General features: G+C 41.9%; 1 protein-coding gene across 1 annotated transcript in view; it reads right to left on the bottom strand.

Annotated features, from left to right (window-relative positions):
* Positions 1-19,408, bottom strand: part of atp1a3b (ATPase Na+/K+ transporting subunit alpha 3b) — a 21,885-nt gene extending 2,477 nt beyond the window's left edge. Inside the window, exons 1-13 of the mRNA XM_053624812.1 lie at positions 18,810-19,408; positions 5,092-5,208; positions 4,851-4,910; positions 4,337-4,540; positions 4,103-4,216; positions 3,837-3,971; positions 3,570-3,687; positions 2,980-3,248; positions 2,671-2,869; positions 1,851-2,095; positions 1,083-1,275; positions 681-993; positions 368-518 (exon numbers count right to left, since the gene is read on the bottom strand). Coding sequence (XP_053480787.1) covers positions 368-518; positions 681-993; positions 1,083-1,275; positions 1,851-2,095; positions 2,671-2,869; positions 2,980-3,248; positions 3,570-3,687; positions 3,837-3,971; positions 4,103-4,216; positions 4,337-4,540; positions 4,851-4,910; positions 5,092-5,208; positions 18,810-18,815 — 2,124 coding nt within the window. The 5' untranslated portion in view covers positions 18,816-19,408. The remainder of the gene's footprint in view (positions 1-367; positions 519-680; positions 994-1,082; positions 1,276-1,850; positions 2,096-2,670; positions 2,870-2,979; positions 3,249-3,569; positions 3,688-3,836; positions 3,972-4,102; positions 4,217-4,336; positions 4,541-4,850; positions 4,911-5,091; positions 5,209-18,809) is intronic.
* Between the last annotated feature and the right edge of the window lie 637 nt (positions 19,409-20,045).

Below are 20,045 nucleotides of genomic sequence, written 5' to 3'. Positions count from 1 at the left end.
GAGAGACATGGCTTTGAAAACTAAGATTAACTTTTATACTAAGTAGTGGATATTTTTGTTCATGATATAGGATATTTGAATACAAATGTGCCAATGATTATCATTCATATCAACGTTATAGATCATGAGCATCTACCAGGAAACTGCAGCCTGTAATGAGGCTAAATCTGGTCTTGTTAGTAAGTATGATGATTCGAATCATTGAATCATTTCATTTGAATCTATTTTATTAAGAATCATGCAGCCATATTTTATATAGTGTGGGGAAATATATCCGCAATGGTGGGAAAACAAACAAATTCTGGCATCATGAGACACTTTGTGTGTGTGTGTGTGTGTGTGTGTGTGTGTGTGTGTGTGTGCACACCTGTCGCTGGCAGCCCTCCACAATAATGAGCTTTTGCTGGGGAGAGGTCCTGGCAAAGACAATTTCAGTATGGTTGCGCAGAATATCATCTATTTGCTCTTGAGACATGTCCTTCAGTTCTGTGCCATGGATTACACAGGCTTTGGCATCCCTAAAACACATAACACAAATGAACACAAGACAACAGTGTTCTAGGTGTATTTGTATAAGGCATAAGGATGATGTGCATTTTAAGGTAACAATGCCGGTTGTTGTGAATGGACTGTGCAGGTGTGTGAGTGTGCTTTGAGAGTGATGTGTGTGCATTTTTTACCTGGGGTTGACCTGGCTGACTGGGATATTAAGACGAGCTGCAATGTCCTCCACTGTTTCAGTGCCCTCTGAGATGATGCCCACTCCCTTGGCGATGGCTTTGGCTGTGATGGGGTGGTCTCCAGTCACCATGATGACCTTGATACCAGCTGAACGGCACTTGCCCACTGCGTCAGGCACGGCGGCACGGGGAGGGTCAATCATGGAGATCAGGCCCACAAAGCACAGGCTGTCTGTTTGGAAGTTAACATCATCTGTGTCGAAGGCAAAACCTTTAGGGTACTGATCCTCTGGCATTAAGCGGTGGCAGAAGCCTGTGATGGGGAACAGGAGAATGGTCATGGTTAAATGCACAGTATTATATACAGTCTCATATATCTTTTTTTTTTTCTCGCTCTCTCACCCAGCACTCTCTCTCCCAGTCCTCCCAGCTCCATATAGGCGTTCTGAAAGGCCTCCTTCATCTCTTCATCCATGGGTTGCTCCTTGCCCTGTAGCATGATGGTAGAGCAGCGGTCCAGGATGCGTTCTGGCGCTCCCTTCATCACCAGCAGATAGCGGTTATCATTTGGGTCCTCAGTCTCATGGATGGACAGCTAAAGTAGAAATGAAGAGGTGGTGAGAGGAAATATAACAGTCTTCAAGGGTGGACAAATCATAAACTCATTAGCTAGCCCAGTGGTCTAATCTAGTGGAAGCATCAATGTGCTACCCAGTCTCATGTTTTGTTTGCCCCGGAAACTAATAAAATGTAATAATATATAGTGAGGGAGTCAGCTAGTCAATTGTATTAATACAGACATGCATCTGAATTCCTGGGGAGTGGACAACTGTGTAGCCATCAGGAGACTATAGCCTAGTTACAGCATTTCTTTAGTTTATTTTCAAGCTCTGTAGCTTACAATAATGACAATGCTGCGGCATACACATTCGCTATTGTTCTTCATTCACTATATAAAGTAGACCCTCAGAAAAACTTTTAGTTTGATGACTGTCCTGTTTATACCGGAGATATTTATGCTTATAATAGACGTATTTGGCTGTTGATAAGTGCCACGAGTGTTTATAGTTGCTGATTTGGGGCATTTGTTTGTGACATGGTGGAATGGATTTTAGGCCATCCTGGTTTTTTGTTGTTGTTGTTGTTTTTTGGGCTATTCTCAATACTGACCTGATATTTGTTAGTAGAGTTGAATGGGATCTCAGCTACTTTCTTGTTCTTTTCCCTCATCAGTTTGACAGACCCGCAGGAGAGCTCGATGCACTTCAGCAGGGCAGACTCGGAGGCGTCACCGGCCACGTCTCTCTTCAGGATTGGTAGACCGTCTTGGGCCGCTTTAAACACTGCCCTGTTACACAGTGCCGCAACACGAGCCAGGGACACCCATGTCACCGAGGTCTTATCGAAGGCTGCGCCTGCAGAGGAAAAATCAGTGCTCTGATTAGGTGTAGAGCAGGTAGTATAAAATGAATTATGAACATCTACAAGTTCTTGCTCTACATCCTAAAGCAATTCTATTACACACAAGAGATATTGTGTCTCTTATAACTGTTACTCCTTATTGCTCTTAAGATCTCTTAAGGTACCACACTTAGCAGCTGTCTCAGTAGGCTCAGCAGGCTGAGTGATTATTATGTACAGGAAAGTAATATTGGTAATACACATTATACCATGAAAAATAAAACTCAGTAAGGTAGAAATAACTGTGTTTGACATTCAAGGTGTTTGACATTTAATCATAAAAAAAAACCCCAGAAGGCATTCATTTTCTCTCATCTCTTGGTTTTGAAATGCCAAAAGAACATCACAACCTCACTAATACTGCTGGATCAATCTCAGTATTTACAAACTGAGAATTTATAATGAATTTATACTGCATTTATATATGGATTTATAATGTTTTAATTATATTTGTTATGAGATTGCCCAGCTAAAACACTAAAGCTAAAACACGGCAGATCACACTGATCATGGGGTAACGTTCGCTAACCGGACTGGTCCTCAGTGGTGTCGGCCTCATGGATCTGGTTGTCAAACCACATGTGGGCCACAGTCATGCGGTTCTGCGTCAGGGTTCCAGTCTTATCTGAGCAAATGGTAGATGTGGACCCCAGAGTCTCTACAGCCTCCAGATTTTTCACCAGGCAATTCTTCCGAGCCATGCGCTTCGCTGTCAGGGTCAGACACACCTGCCAGACAAATGAGAAACAGAATTGCTTTTAACTGGCTGATTTTAGTGTAAATGTCACTTATATAGTACGTGTGTGAGACTATAGGTGCGTTTTATTTAAATGCTCACAGTGACAGTAGCCAGCAGTCCTTCAGGCACATTGGCCACAATAATACCAATGAGGAAGATGACAGCCTCCAGCCAGCTGTAGCCCAAGATGATGGACAGGATGAAGAAACTGAGTCCCAGGAAGACGGCCACACCTGTGATGATGTGAATGAAGTGCTCAATCTCCTTGGCAATGGGGGTCTTCCCCGTTTCCAGCCCTGAGGTCAGAGTGGCGATGCGGCCCATCACTGTACGATCACCGGTGCATACGACGATGCCACGGGCAGTGCCTGAGAAAAACAGACACAGAGACGTTATTGCACAATTATTCCACTGTATAGAAAGTCCCTAACATTACAAGGCGTGCACTTTTAGGGATAGTCCAGCCAGAAATCCAAAACTGTTAGTTAACGATGAAGGCAAACCAAGGTTCATTTATTATGGGCTGTACTATCCATTTAAAAATAGTACTCTGGCATTTTTCAGCCTAATCTTTATATAATGCTACTGCAGCATACAATATGTGTAGCTGTGCTCCTGTTAAAATGAGTAAGAGGATCAATGATTAAGTGAGTGATTAAGAGAGGGAATATCTGAAGGAGAGTCTGTACCCTCTACGCAGTTAGTGGAGAAGAAAGCGATGTTGCGGGTTTCCAGAGGATTGTCATGAGTGCAGTCGGGCGATCGCGTCTGTGGCTCTGATTCCCCAGTTAGAGAGGAGTTATCCACCTGCACAAATGAGCGGCGCACTTACTTCTTATTTCACCCATCAAAGCTAGCGGAACTGCGTGAGAATAGCATACAGATGTGTGGACACACATCTGTATGTGCTATAGTAATATGCAAGCACACAAAATCTATAGAGCATGCCTGTGTACCTTGCAGCCATGGGAGGATGTTATTCTGAGGTCAGCAGGAATTCTATCACCTCCTTTCACCTCTACAAGATCTCCAGCCACAACCTCCTCCGCGTTAATCTGCATCTTCTCTCCTTCACGGATCACCAACGCTTGCTGTGTGTAGAGAGAATGTTATTCAGGAGGGTTCTATATCTGGATAGCAACTGCACCATGCCGCTGTAAGAGCACGGACAGTAAGAGTATCTGAGGCTACCCTGTGTCTGTGGAGCACATTGTGAGGGTACCTGGGGCACCATGTTCTTGAAAGACTCCATAATCTTGGAGCTCTTGGCCTCCTGGAAGTAGGAGAAGCAGCCGGTGATGATGACTACAGCTGACAGCACAACACCTAGATACAACTGAGAGAAAGAGGATGCAGCGTTACTGACGTTCTATCCATATAACGTTATAGCCATATCGAGTATCAGATCTGAAATTGTAAAAATGAATAGTTGTGTGTGCGTGTGTGTTTTGCGTACGTTGTCCCGAGATGGGTCGTCCTCAGTGGCAGCCTGGATGGCATAGGCCAGGAAGCAGAGGATGGCGCCGGTCCACAGCAGGATGGAGAAGCCTCCGAAGAGTTGCCTGCAGAACTTCACCCACTCGGGCGTGGTTGGGGGAGGCGTGAGAGCGTTTGGACCGTCCCGAATCAGAAATTCAGCCGCCTTGGCATTAGTCAGACCCTGGTGCAGAGAGAGCAAATGCATGATACTGAATAATATAATATTATTCATAGAGATTCGTGAAATGAAATATTAACGTGTTAACTAGCCACAATCAAGCTTGATCAGAATATTAACAGCCCACCATTGTCATCTATAATGTCGTTGCTGTATGTTTTTTATATTGTGTCCACTCACAGGGAAGTGAAATGTACAGCATTAGCGTTTACTCATGTATGAAATGTGTGCACCAGTGAACTGGATTACACTGACACCTAGTGGACATTTTGACACATTGCGGCAGTTTGAACAGTGAAAGAGAGACGCTCACCTGTACTATGTCTGTCTGGAATTTCCGGCATACTTCTTCCACTGACATCTTGTGTTCTGTCTGAAAGAAAGAATAACAAGTGACAGCTTCAAACCAGGGGGAAAAGAAGAAAAGTACTGCTTTTAGGAACACTCACGTGAAAATACACATTTCATGACAAACATAATATCCACTGACAATGGAATTGTTCACTTTGTGTGTGTGTGTGTGTGTAAAAGCATTGTGAGATTGTGCATCTTACCAGAGGCACTTCTTTCTTCAGTTCATCCAGATCTTTTGCCGCATTTTTCTTCTTATTGGAGCCCTTATTGTCTTTGTCCTGCGTGGTAGCCACGCGGTAGCTGTCTGATCGCCCATACTGAAACACACATAACGCATGAGACACTTTGTTTACAAAATACTGTTGTAGACTGTTTTCTCTACAAAATCCTGAAGCAACAATGTGCAAATCATTCTCATTCATTGTCTATCATTGTCTATATAGATGCTAAAATTTGAACTACCACCTTGCTGCTCTCTCTCCCTCTCTCTCTCTCTCTCTCTCTCTCTCTGTGTGTGTGTCTCTAAGACCTATAATGAGTCATTATCTTTTTCAAAGAGTCTATAATTTGACTTGCTGCTTTGAACTGAAACATCAAGTTGTCAAGTTGTACTGAAACATCTGTATACTTCAAAAGCATGTTAATTCATGTACAGCTGCTTTGGACTTTATCAGGCTGAGAGATCAAAGATCAAAGAATGAGTACCATCTCTCTCTCTCTCTCTCTGTGTGTGTGTGTGTGTGCGTGTGTGTGTGTGTCTGGCACCCAAATGAGTCTGGACCAGGTGTGCATCATAAACCGAGGGGAAAAATCGTAGTCAGCAGGAGGTTTGACTTAGTCGTGTACACACCTCTAACGCAGATTATGACAACTCTAATCATTAACGTTTGTCTAAACTATGATTTGCTTCTTCTCTACTAAAGTCGATGTCACATGTCAAAATATGAGAAATATAATTGTCCTCTTCACTGAAGGTACCCAAACATTCACCTTTCTTTTTTTTTTTTTAAACTCTCAGATACATTATATCCGTATCTCTAAACCCCATGCCCATATTGTATGTGTGTGAGATTCTAGAAATCAGGTATTTTTGGGCCCTATTTCATTTGTTGCGCTATTAGACCTGGCACCATTAAAGAAATACTTCAGAGAGAAAAATAAATACATAAATAAATCGTCCTCTTACTCCAAATGCAGTCAGTCAGTCGAGAAGTTTGGTGTTCAATTAAATTTTTTTTTTTTTTTCGAGCTACAAGTCCTAATTTTGCTAACTAGTAAGAGGAGTTTATAGTGACTACGTTTACATGCACATCAAATTCCTATAATCCGAATACGATGTTTATATGCGCACACGCATCTCCTTTGTCTCTCCTTTCAGATGATCTTCTGTAACAAATTTCCGATTAAAACGGGCATATTCCAGGGGTGGGTATCAGAATTTGGGGAATCCGAATATCGTCTTAACCTGAATCGAGCAAACGGATCGCGGCGTTTACATGGCGACGCAATACTAATCAGAATATCGCCAAATTCCTATTAATATCATAATACTGATGTGCACGTAAATGTAGACATTATCCGGTTTCGCGTCATTTCAGTCGCATCCTTAAATCATCACTTTAAAGACATCATATTTCTGCATAATGCATAATGCCAAAAATCTGCACGTAAAAATGAAATATTCACAACGCAATCAAACTGAAACTATATTATCATCCACGCTGGAATGATTGAAATTTTAACCAGCCAGATGAACTGTCTAAGTAGCCGATCAACTCCCGTTTTCTCTCAGTTAATCACAGCTCGTTATACAGGTTAACTCAATCTGAGATTTTTTTTTCCCTTTCTATTAGGTCATTAGCATTCTTCTGGGACATTTCCTAATGTTAGCTAGCTCGTCTTTGTTTTATATTAATGCACTCATTCTAATATGCTATCACTTCTTTAGTAACACCTCATTTCACAGAGACTTCACAGTTGATACGGTGAAGCTTTCTGTAAGGAGACATTCACGTAACATTAAATGGAAGGAGTCTCTGTAAGAGTCATTAAAACCAGGGAAACTTCAGGACAGAGGGCTTTTTGGTAATGTACAAAGCTGCATTTTTTTTTTTTTGTCTTATTAACTTTAAGTCAAATGTCTTAAACGACAAGGCAAATGTGTGATGATTTAAATGCTAACATAATAAAATAACCTTACCGGTGAATTAGTTCAGCCTTTCGGACACTAAGCCGGTTTCAGCCTACGCACACACGTTTCCTGATCGATATCCAGAAGAGCCAGTATGTCATCCTCCAGGATGTGAGCTGCTATTTTAATGCACTGCGGATACGCAAAAGTGAATTGTCTTCCCGGAAAACCTCTCAGATGACAATCTGATTGTCTATGGATTTTCTTTGAGAGTTTTGAAGCAGCAGTTAACTTGTTAAGTGGCCGCAGGATGACGGTGAATTGTGTTTATTTGGTGCATATTTACTTTGAATAAAATCAACAACAACAAAAAAAACACCTATTGTCTATACACAGGTAGAAATATTTCAGATCTAGTTACTCGTCCATTTCTGAAATCATTAAGTAGAGCTACAGTAGAGAAAACAAGTGTAAATGAGTCCGCGTTCTAAACACTGGAGACTCCTACTGCCCAATGATGGACTAGGACATATTTACAGAATGACTAGTGTATAATGGGTGGAGTAACTTATTGAACCATTCATGTGCGCACATCAAACCACCAAATAAATTCTACCTTCATATCTATTCCTGTTTTATTATTCAACTATACTATATTAGAGTGGATTCATGAGCCTATGTACTGCATAAATGTCCTGGTATAATGTTTGTGTGTATGCTGTAGGGGCATTTTGGGGTGTTTTTCATGATTTCAGATCTCAACCCAACTGAACACCTGTGAGAGATTCTGAAGTGACATGACAGCACCAGCACCAAAACTCCAACTGAGGGAATATCATTCGGAAAAATGGCATTCATCACTCGGTGGAATTTCCAGAGATTGGCCAAAGCACACTGAAGTTGTTGCACTTGTTGTGGCCCGACACCTTCCTTGCTTGATAGGAAAATTTACAATCAAGGTCCTTTCTCTTGTCTTTCATCGAAAGTATTATTATCCATTGTGCCACATGACAACTCCCTCATCTGGCCTATCGCTCTTAATTTCCCTATTGGACTGACCAAGGGCACACCTGCTTACACCCACACGTCGGCCATGAACGCATCCACGCCAAGCAGGTGACGTTCAATTAATAGAGAATGAGAAGGTGACAAAGAGAGATGGATGGACAGACAGAGATAGAGAAAGAAAAAGAGGACAGATGGAAAGAGAGAGGAGCGTGGGGGAGGAGACACTGACAGACTGACAGCGATATCTGCTGAGATGGAGATCGCTGTAGAAGGAGGAACAAGGGCAGGAGGGATGAGAGAAAGAAGGAGAGCGAAAAAGAGAGATAAGAGGGAGGATTTTGTCATTTTCCTTCCAGTGTGGTAATTAGATATTGACCTGCTGCTCTGTCAGCGTGTGAGCTTGTTGCCAACAGCGATGGCATTTATCGCCTGATGGCTCTTACCAGCACACCACCTGGCCACTTCTAACTGGACACACACACACATACTCACACCCGAGCAATTTCAAGAAACTGCTGATCTATTTAGAGATTATACAGAGTTTATATATATATATGGTTTTTCACACCATTATGTGTTAACTCTAGAAACTCCCAGGTGATCAGTAGTTTATGAAATTCTCAAACCAGCCCATCTGCTACCAACATCCTAGCCACAGTTAAAGTCACAGAGATCACACTTTTTCCCCCCATTCTGATATTCGATGTGAACGTTAACTGAAGCTCTTGACCTGTATCTGTATGATTTTATGCATTGCGCTGCTGCCACATGATTGAATGATTGAATAACTGCATAAATGAGTAGGTGTACAGGCGGCCATATTAAAGTGGATGGCGAGTGTAAATCTGTACGCAATTTATTTTACAGTTAAAGGTGCTGCTGACTGCAAAATGTTACCGGTCTCAGAGGTGAGAAACTGGTAACCACAAAAACTGGAAGAAAAATGGGGGTTAAAACAATGACTAAAAGTGACATCATGTGGGCGGCTGTGGATCAGGTGGTAGAGCGGGTTGTCCACTAATCGTAGGGTTGGCGGTTCGATTCCCGGCCCACGTGACTCCACATACTGAAGTGTCCTTGGGCGAGACACTGAACCCGAAGTTGCTCCCGATGGCAAGTTAGTGCCTTGCATGGCAGCTCTGCTACCATTGGTGTGTGAGTGTGTGTGTGTGAATGGGTGAATGAGAACCAGTGTGAAACGCTTTGGATAAAAGCGCTATATAAATGCAGACCATTTACCAGTTACATCAATAAAAGTTTGCAAGTGAAGACCCCTAACCCACACTTATTTAAGGTAAAGCGTTCACCCTTTCTCCAAAACACACACAAAAACACGATTGAGAAGTAAGAGAAGAGGAGAATAGTGACTCTTTCCCTCTGTCATTAAGGTTGAAGCAGTTCCATATGATATCAGACTGCAGTGGTTATCGAGTGAGGATTGACTCAGGCGATGATGCACCAGGGGTCACAGAGAAGTAGATGACACAAATTGGGTAAATTTGGAGTGTATGAGAGGTGTTCGCTAATCTTTGTGGATTTCCTTCAGCATATCGTTATTACCAGGAAATTACTAGCAACAACGGTAATGATTTCTGTGTCCGTGTGATACCTACCATAACCTACCAGAACTGGTCTTTGAGAGAACCAGAGACCACGGGCTGAAATTACATCCTGGCATATTTCTACTGACTGACTTGACACACACACCTTTACACCGATGGACTGTTTCCTGAACTCTGATAACTAATTATTGATGCTCCTGTAACTGGAAGCTTCGGTTAGTCCAGAGTGTGTGTGTATATATATATACATATAGGAAATATACAGTAAGAGAGCACTAAAACTGGGGAATCGCATCATCTTTGGAAGTGAGTCATGGTGGAGTCGGCTGAAACGCATTGCGACAGTGAGAGAGAGAGTGAGACAGACTGACAGAGAATGAGAGAGAAAGAGGGAATGAAGTACTTCCTGATACAGAAATACATATAGATAATGTTTAGTCATCATCATGGGCTGTACATGCAAATGGAAAGCTGGTGAAGGAAAAACTATAAACCACAATGGGCCTGATTATGCGCACAACTTAATGTTCATTATTGTCACTATTTCAAACTACGCTCTAAATCACATGACCGTTTAAGTAGTCGTTCGTTTTTACTTGTTTATTTTCATGAGTGCTTACAGTATATCCAGTATTCCGGTATGCATGTCAACCCCGTGACCATTTAGAGCTGATCTGCTTGTTAGTGTTTGTGAAAAATAAGTAGCAATTCATCCAATATTCAAAGGTAACAGAGCTGACATATTAGACTTGTACCTCTTAGTCAAATATAAAACTTCATAAATAGTATATTAGATATATTAGGAAAAACTTACTTGCTATTGTACCATTGTCTTCCTGACAAGAGATGATGACTTCCTGTGAATCGTGTTACTTGAGCATTATTTCATTATATTGTAATGGGTTTGTTTTGTTTCAAATGAGTTACAGGGCTGACATGGAATTACAAGATGTATTTTTAAATAGTATATTGATTTTTTTTTAAGTGTACATTTAGACGTTATAGAGATTTGTATGTATAAAGAGGTATACATAAAATGTGAAGTTGATAACTGGTAATCCTAATAACGTTAAAAGATCGTACCATCCATCCATCCATCCATCTTCTATACCGCTTATCCTTCATGGTCGCAGGGAATCTAGAGCCTATCCCATGAGGCATGAGGTACAAGGCGGGGTACACCCTGAACAGAGTGCCAATCTATCGCAGGGCACAATCACATACACATTCACACACCCATTCATACACTACGGACATTTTGGACACGCCAATCAGCCTACCATGCATGTCTTTGGATTGGGGGAGGAAACGGGAGTACCCGGAGGAAACCCCCGCAGCACGGGGAGAACATGCAAACACAGCACACATGCTAACCACTAAGCCACCGTGCACCCTAAAAGGTCATACCAATGGACCAATTTCAATTCCATTTCAAAGCCAATTTCTTCACAGTATGCCTTATAAAAATGTTTTCACTCTTATACTTGTATGGTTTAAATGTTGTATTATATTATGAAGTGCCTTGAAGCGTGCAGCATTATTCTATGTGTTGACATAATTTCAACTCAAACAGGAAGTCAAGGGACATATTGAGTGACTCCTCCACCTTTCTTAAGCGTTTACTTTACCTCACAGCCAAGGTTAAGCTGTACTTGACAGTTAGTACCATGGATTTGTATAATGTTGGGGCGGGACACTTCAGATTCTAGAGAGGATTTGATTGGACAGAAAATCTGATGATAAGATAAAGTGCAGAATGATGTCACCAAAATTGTTAAGCCGTATTGGAGATAGAGGGAGACTGTACATTTTAAATGCATATACAGTGCTGTGAAAAAGTATTTGCTCCCATCCTGATTTCTTCTTGTTTTTGTGTATATCTCATACTAAATTGTTTCAGAATTAAAACAAAATCAAAGGCAACCTGAGTAAACACAGTTTACTAATTTAATAGTTTTTAAATGATAATGTTATTTATTGAAGCAAAAAAGTTTTCCAATACTAACTGGGCCTGTGTGAAAATGTATTTGCCCCCGTGGTTACTAATTCCCCAAATCTATGAAACTGCATTCATAATGGGGTTCAGATGGACTAGACACAACCAGACCTGATTACTGCAAACCCTGTTCAATCACAACACTTAAATAGAACTTTTTCAACAGCATGAAGTTGGTTAAAAGCTCTTACCCAGTAACACACTAGTTGTTGTTAAGAAGTTGATTGAAATACATCAGCCTGGGAAAGGTTACAAAGCTATTTCAAAGGCTTAGAAAGCTATTTCAAAGGACCACAGTGAGAGCCATTATCCCCAAATGGAAAAACTCGGCACAGTAGCGAACCTTCCCAGAAGTGACCAACCTTCCAAAATTCCTCCAAGAGCACAGGAACTACTTATCCAGGAAGTCACAAAAGAGCCAAGAAGAACATCAAAGGACCTACAGGCCTCTCTTGCATCAGTAAAGGTCACTGTTCATGACTCCACTATCAGAAAGACACTGGGCAAAAATGGCATCCATGGAAGAGTGGTGAGGTGAAAACCACTGCTAACCCAGAAGAACATTAAGGCTCGTCTGAATTTTGCCAAAACACACCTTGATGATCCTCAAACCTTTTGGGGGAATGTTCTGTGGATTGATGAGTTGAAAGTGGAACTGTTTGGTAGACAGGGGTCCCGTTACATCTGGCGCAAACCAAACACTGAATCCCACAAAAAGAACATCATACCTACGGTCAAGCATGGCGGTGGAAGTGTGATGGTGTGGGGATGCTTTGCTGCTTCAGGGCCTGGGCAACTTGCAATAATTGAGGGAAACATGAATTCTGCTCTCTAGAAAATCCTAAAGGAGAATGTCCGATCTTCAGTCCGTAAGATGAAACTCAAGCGCAACTGGATCATGCAGCAAGACAATGATCAAAAGCGTAGGAGTAAATCCAAGTCGTAGAATTAAGTGAAAGACTGATCTCCAGTTATTGGAAGCGTTTGGTTGCAGTTATTGCTGCTAAAGGTGGCACAACCAGATTTTATGTTTAAGGGGGCAATTCATTTTTCAAATTGGTGACAGGTGTTGGATAACCTTTTTTTTTTTGTCTCCATTAAAATAAATAAATAAATAATTTAAAACTGTATTGTGGGTTTACTCAGGTTGCCTTTGTTTTATGTTGTATTTCGTTTGAAGATCTAAACCTATTTAATATGAGATATACACAAAAACAGAAGAAATTAGTTTACTTTTCAAATACTTCTACACAGCACTGTATCTTCTAAATACAAATTTTGTCATTGTTTTCGAGCACACAAGCCTATAGATAACCTTAAGGCTAACATATCCGTACTAAAAGACACAAAACTTCCATTTTAATTTCATGGAGACTTTAAACACATGATAATACTGTATTTAAAGTGGAGAATTTATCTACGACGGTTTTAATGCTGAAAAGAAAAGATTGCACCGAATTACTGGTTTGAGTTTTTTTCTGTTTTCTTAGTTGCATAAGGTATTTGCCATTTCTGGATGTTATTGCCTGTAGATTTGTCCCCGTAACATCAGCTACCCTGAATAAACATGTTCAATACATATTCTAGGAATAACTCAGCTTCATAATTCTGAATGTGTTGGAATTCATATGAATGGTTACGGTTGGAGCTGTTTCATTTCCTCATGTCCTTTTGCTAAGGTTGAGCCTTTTCCAACGGTCCAAGAAATGTCATATCTAGTTATTTTCTATGCAAAGCAAAGATGCTGAAGGCACAGTCCAACACCACCCTTGATTAGCTGCTCATGGAGCATGAATCAGCATGTGAACTAGCGGCAAGTCCATGAAGCAGTTCCCTCCCGTCCTCAAAACCTTAGAGACTTAGGATTTTCACATTTGCAAACTTTTAACCTATTTCGATTCTATCACGTGTTTAAGGATTAAATGTTAATTCGGTGTTAACATTTCATGACCTTAGTTTTATAACGTTCTATCTGGGTTAAAAATGAATGGGAGAATGGAGCTTATATAACACTAAGGTCACGATTTTCCATCAACGTCTAGTGGGAGCTTTAGCTGTAAATTAGTGCTAGTGCAGAAAAAACAGCGACACTGCCCCTAGAGAGCGAATGTGTGTGCGTGTGTATGTGTGTGTGCACACTGTGCGTGAGTGCATAGGTGTATTGTGTGCACTTATTATTATTACAGCAGACATGCCCACACTGCTCCAGATGATGTATACACGGTGTGAGCAAAAGGAAGCAGGGAAAATCTGTCCATAACATCCAGAATCATTTGTCCCTGAGATTGACATGGTTCTCATGAAAAAGTGACTAGATTTTGTTTGCTCAGCATGTGTGTAAATACGTGTATATGTGTGTTTTTGAATGGGCCATATGTTTTGGACTCTGCTGTAAATTATGATAGAGCTGCGCGAATACAGATTGCATAATCTGATTAGGAAAGATGAGGATTAGCTCGCACTTCATTCCCTAATCGCTCACTTCGCATTATACCCTGACTGTTTTCTGACACCCGAACTGAGTGACCCTAGGATATCTCTTAGTAGATACACACACTAATACTTTAAGTCTTGTACGCACACGAAATACAAACAAAAACAAATCAAACCTGGTCTGACAAAGAATACACACAGCCATGTGTGCTCTATGCAATTAATGAAAACCCAAGGCTAAACCTAAAATCCTTCTTAATGCATTACCTCCTCTGTCCCCTCCTCCCCTCCCCTTTCAGCCCAACTGTCCATCTGTCCATCCAGCCATCCATTCATCCTCAGTCTAGCAGCTTTGCTAGAATTTAGGCGCTATGTGTTTACATGCTCACGGCTGAATCTGTATGTTGACACAGAATATAGTTTATAAAATATGTCTATGTTTTCAGGGGGGCATGGTGGCTTAGTGGTTAGCATGTTTGCCTCGCACCTCCAGGTTCGAATCCCGCCTCTGCTCTGTGCGCACAGAGATTGCACGTTCTCCCTGTGCTTTGTGGTTTCCTCCCCCAATACAAAAAGATGCATTGTAAGCTGATTGGCATTTCCAAATTGTGAATGTGTGTTTGATTGTGCCCTGTGATGGGTTGAGTTCAGGGTGCTCCAAGTTCCCTGGGATGACCCCATGACCCCAAATAAGGTTATAAGCGGTATGGAAATGGATATGTTTTCATTGGTTCCAATGGAAAAGGAATTGCTTGAGATCTCCCCTGCGTCACTCCCTTGCGTCACTGACACACACACACACACACACACGAACACATATCACTTTCTCTCAGTTTCTCAGTCGTCTTCTTCACCAGGACCTGACACATACATCTGAATCAAATTGTTTTGTTTTTATGCCAATCATACTCCACATGACCATCCCCACTGACCTGCCATTAAGTAAAAGAGAACAAGAACAAACAGATACAAGTGTAAAGTTCCTCTATGAAAATATTTTCTATGTTTGATTGAAGTGCATCTCAAGGTACAAAAGCGTAGCATGAATAAATCATGCCGTGCTGAGCAGGGAACCGGAGCCGAGCCCTCGGATAACCTCCCGTAGACACCGGTAATCTCACCGCACCACTGACCTTCTGGGTAGCGCTCAACGCCGAAGAAACTGTAGGAGGGGGTAATCCTACCTTGGGAAACTGAACACATCCACACACACACACACACATAATTCAGACACAATTCCCGATAATAAACCCCAAATGAACCAGTCAGCTGACTTAATAACCTCCACAATGACCACATGCTCTCCCTAATTCATTGGATCTAGGATTCACTTTTCTTTTATCTATAATGAATGCAATGTTCGGGGTTGAGACGTTTGATCATTATGAATCTGGATTTAGCAGGCAGACTGCTGGAGATTCACGTACTAGACGCAGACTGCTGGAGATTCACGTACTAGACGCAGACTGCTGGAGATTCACGTACTAGACGCAGACTGCTGGAGATTCACGTACTAGACGCAGACTGCTGGAGATTCACGTATTAAATGCAGACTGCTGGAGATTCACGTACTAGACGCAGACTGCTGGAGATTCACGTACTAGACGCAGACTGCTGGAGATTCACGTATTAAATGCAGACTGCTGGAGATTCACGTACTAGACGCAGACTGCTGGAGATTCACGTACTAGACGCAGACTGCTGGAGATTCACGTACTAGACGCAGACTGCTGGAGATTCACGTATTAAATGCAGACTGCTGGAGATTCACGTACTAGACGCAGACTGCTGGAGATTCACGTACTAGACGCAGACTGCTGGAGATTCACGTACTAGATGCAGACTGCTGGAGATTCACGTACTAAATGCAGACTGCTGGAGATTCACATACTAAATGTCAGATATAGATGCCAAATCAATAAAAAAAAGATGTTATATTAATTCACTGAATGATTAACACTCAGTTGTTTTACAGACAGGTTTATTGCTGCATGTTAAAAAAAGAAGGCGGAAGCACTGAGAGGGTTGTCAATCAATGCTCTCTAAACCAAGCACTCTGACTGGTTGCTGCTGTCACTGTGACATAAAACATAATCTCGACATGCTTCTTCTCAACAGCCTCACTCTTTGAAAAACAAGGGCACTTTAACTTGAAGGTCATCTTTATGACATGAATTTCCGACACTCGATGCTAATTTTATCCAACAACATAATGGCCTTACAATGACTGAGTCAGTAATGAAGAATGATTCCGTCTCTCTAAGAAGTCCAGATCGTACTGTCCCACTTTAACAAACCCCAGTTGTCCTCACCTGAGTGTGAGGGAGAGACACCCGAGTACATATCAACTGTGGAAACGTGAGCTCAGCTCAGGTGGAACACTGCAACATGATCCCTTCCTATCTCTCTTCTAACCCCACCTTCTCCCCCTGCCCCTCCCCACCCATACTTCCTCCTGTCCTCTACCGCTGCCTGCGCCCCCTACCCTTTGTCTCCTCACACACACACACACACACACACACACACACTTTTTTCTTATTATTCTTGTCAGGACCTTCCAGTGAAATCATTATTAACGGTCGAATTTTCCCCACAAAGTCACAACTCAGAAATTCAGATATTTGTATATTTGTCACCCCACGCGTGCACACCGGACGTCCCTCCTGTGTCTGAAGTTTTACTGTAACAGAATATACAGTAACTCTAGCTCTCCTCTCTCTCCCTCTTGTTTCATAGTCGAAATTAATCTCATTGCATTCCCCATAATATACGTTTTTTTTTTTTATAATATATGCATGATCCTCAGGTTATCCTACACAATTTATATAGGCGATTTTAGACTGCCTAAATGTCTCCTTACGTAAGTGCACTTCCTAGTCTATAAATACCCAGTGCACTTTATGTCCATTATGTCTCGGTACAATCTGTCCATCGGTCATGCACAGGGAGTTTCCACTGGCATGGCCACGCCCCCTGCTCGACGCAGACCGGTGCAGAGCACGAGGCAGCACTGCGTCACGTCACCGCGCGCGCTTCCACAGAGGGAGAGAGAGAGAGAGAAAGAGAGAGAGAGATGGTCGACAACGTGAATAACCCGGTGATGATGATAAAGCAGAGACGCTTATAGGCCTATCAGCGCGCGCGTCCTTCTGCATCTGCTGCCTTTCTGTTGCTCACACATAGACAAAGCATGACTCTGCAGATATTGTGCGCGTAATCACTTTACCCTGCGCCCTTGGAGCATTGCTGATACCGTCGTTTTGCCGCAGTGGCACTAGACACCCAGTTTGGACATTTATGAGTTTGAATCTCATAAACGCATCATTATAGACAAGGGTTGAAATGCGCCATGCATGTGCGCAAAGTCCTGGCACTTCTCGGTTTTTATGCGTCATGATTCCACGATGTCCCAAGCCGCATAACCCCGGAAATAATAACAACCATATGGCATGATGATTGTATTAATACTTCTCATATTGTTAGTGTGAGAAGACGTAATGCCCTTGCGGGAAGGAAAATTGTAGAATTCAGCTCCATTCTCCTTCTGACCAAAATAATAATAATAATAATAATAATAATAATAATAATAATAATAATAATAATGCTGTGTTGGTTTGGACACGCTGTTCAAATGAGGTCGCGTGTCTGATTGGCTACAGGCCGCGTGCGCTGTTTGACGCAGTGGCACACGCTCTTTCACCACTCCGTGCATTATCCGCAGAGGAGAAGAAATTCAAGCAGTTTCGATCTGCCCAGCGAGGACGTAGTATCGCTCAGATTCCCCTGAACGCTCTCTTATGTAACACGTTAACCGGCTGGGGGGAAAGAAGCCCTGGAGCGCAGTGATACCCGGTAACCGCATTATGACGCGCGAGCGTCAGCGGATCACCACTGCTCCCAGAACGCGCACCTGTCAAGTGTTACTCCAAAAGACACGAGTATGCGAAAATCCTCACTGTGCAGGATGAATGAGCTATAAGGCAGATGAGGTTTGAGGGAAAAAAAAAAAAAAACACTCAGAAGTTTTCAACTTCTGATTTATTTATTATTATTATTATTATTTTTAAACGAGACGACACGAGTGCATGAGTAAAGAGGATGAGAGCGATTTAAGCAGAGGACATCCGGTCGTACCTGCGCAAATTAAAACGGAAGGGAGGATGGGGGAAATCTACAGCCTGTACAAGCACAAGGGCACTGCAGGTGATTTAAAAAAAAAAAAAAAAAAAAGTGCAAAAGATGATGAATTGAGGGAAAGAGCTCAAACGCAAGCAGATGCTGCTCTGCTGATAAATAAATAAATAAATAAATAAATAAATAGGATACTGATATAACCAGCATTTCATATACAAACCATAACGTTATGCTACAGGAACAAGGGTTCCGGGTCCGAGTCACTAACCGGGACAGGGGTGTTAAAACGTACACATATCTAGCTTACAGAGATTTATTTATTTTATTTTTTTTAGTTGTTTTTTTTTTAGTGGACATTCCTGTTCTCTCTCTGAAGTGGGCTTGTCCTGTATCATTCCGTCTAGTCGCAGTCTGAGAGGTAGAAAAAGTGAAAATCCGCATTACAGTCAATGTCATTCAGTCACAGCTCAGCAGTGACATTGCAGTTCATCTGGATCGGAACACAAAGTTCTGCGTCTCTTCTAGCCATCTAACACACTGTACTACACGGACAACGCCATTCAGCCTCTCTTTATATAGGCTAGTGCCAATTATAGGCGTTATTTCTTTATTATAATAAAAAAGTAGGCTAAAGCTGGAGATGTTGGTTCTTACCCCCATGGTTGCGCAGTCAGTCGGCTGTCTTCAGCTGGTACAGTAAGGAGATGTCAGCCCTTTAGAATGTATGAGAGGGGAAATTTTGACTTTTTTCTTCTTGTTGTTGTTGTTGTTGTTGTTGTTTTTTCTTTTCTTTTTATAAAAGAGTATACAGAGAGGTAAACAAGTGCTCTAGTGTATGAGTTGAGGAGCCTCACCGCGGTTTAGTTTTCAAAGTTTGGCCAGGATGTGAAATAAAGTCGTTCACAAAGCTTGAACAAGACTAAAAGCGAATTAAAGAAATTACTAAATGTGTGTTGGGGGGGAAATCAGAGAGCAGGGCAGTGCCGGTTCTTCAGGATGCCGGTCTTGTGCGCTGCTCTTGAGGTGAGGTAAAGCCGGCAAAGACTAAGAAGCCGCACTGTCCCGGTTCTGTGGGGGGGTTTTTCATGGGCTTTTGTGTCCTTCCGCCTGCAAGCCGCAGCACACCCCTTTGAAACCTGCGCAATTCCGCCTCAAAAAGCTGCGCCGGTTGATGCGAGTGATGCGCAGCGGTTTTAGCTCTGTCCAAGCTCATTAATACACCAGCTGCACTGACCAATACAACGCTTTATGTATAATTGACGTATCTTACGGCCAATCAACGCAAAGCAGGCTGATCAAACGGACCAATCAGAACGCTGTTGATGCCCCGCCTCCGTTACTGCAGAATTCCGAGGGTGACAGCAGGAATCTAGTCTTTTCCTCAGAAATGACTGGATTCTCTGAGCTAAGACGTGATTTTGTTTATTTATTTATTTATTTTGCATTACAGTGTTTGTAAAAGGGTGTCCTACTGTATTTTTTTTTTTGAAATTTCAGTATAACAGTATAAGTTTGCTTGTTTGTTTGTGACTCTACAGCTCTAAAGTGTAGAGTCTGGATATTCAAACACCACCAGTAGTTTCACCACCATCATGTTTTCATTTCCATATATCCTTCTACCTGTGTGCCATAGCTACAGTAGCCTATATAATGATTTATTAATGAGCACATTCATGCAGGATGTGTAGTATCGTTTACACTAGGCTGTGTCGTTTCTAGAAATTTAACGAATGGCAGCTTAGATTGCTTTGTACATGTACTGCCTACATTCTACACAATCACATTTTCCATTTTCTCACACAGACATAAAAGGGAAAAAGCATATATAATCATATTTCTCCAAATGCTCTCAAGCCCATGTTTGAACCACATTCTGACTTCAGAGTCTCT

Source organism: Ictalurus furcatus, chromosome 1 (genome assembly GCF_023375685.1).
Source record: "Ictalurus furcatus strain D&B chromosome 1, Billie_1.0, whole genome shotgun sequence".
NCBI classification, from domain to species: domain Eukaryota; kingdom Metazoa; phylum Chordata; class Actinopteri; order Siluriformes; family Ictaluridae; genus Ictalurus; species Ictalurus furcatus.
This window is presented reverse-complemented; position numbering and strand designations above follow the sequence as displayed.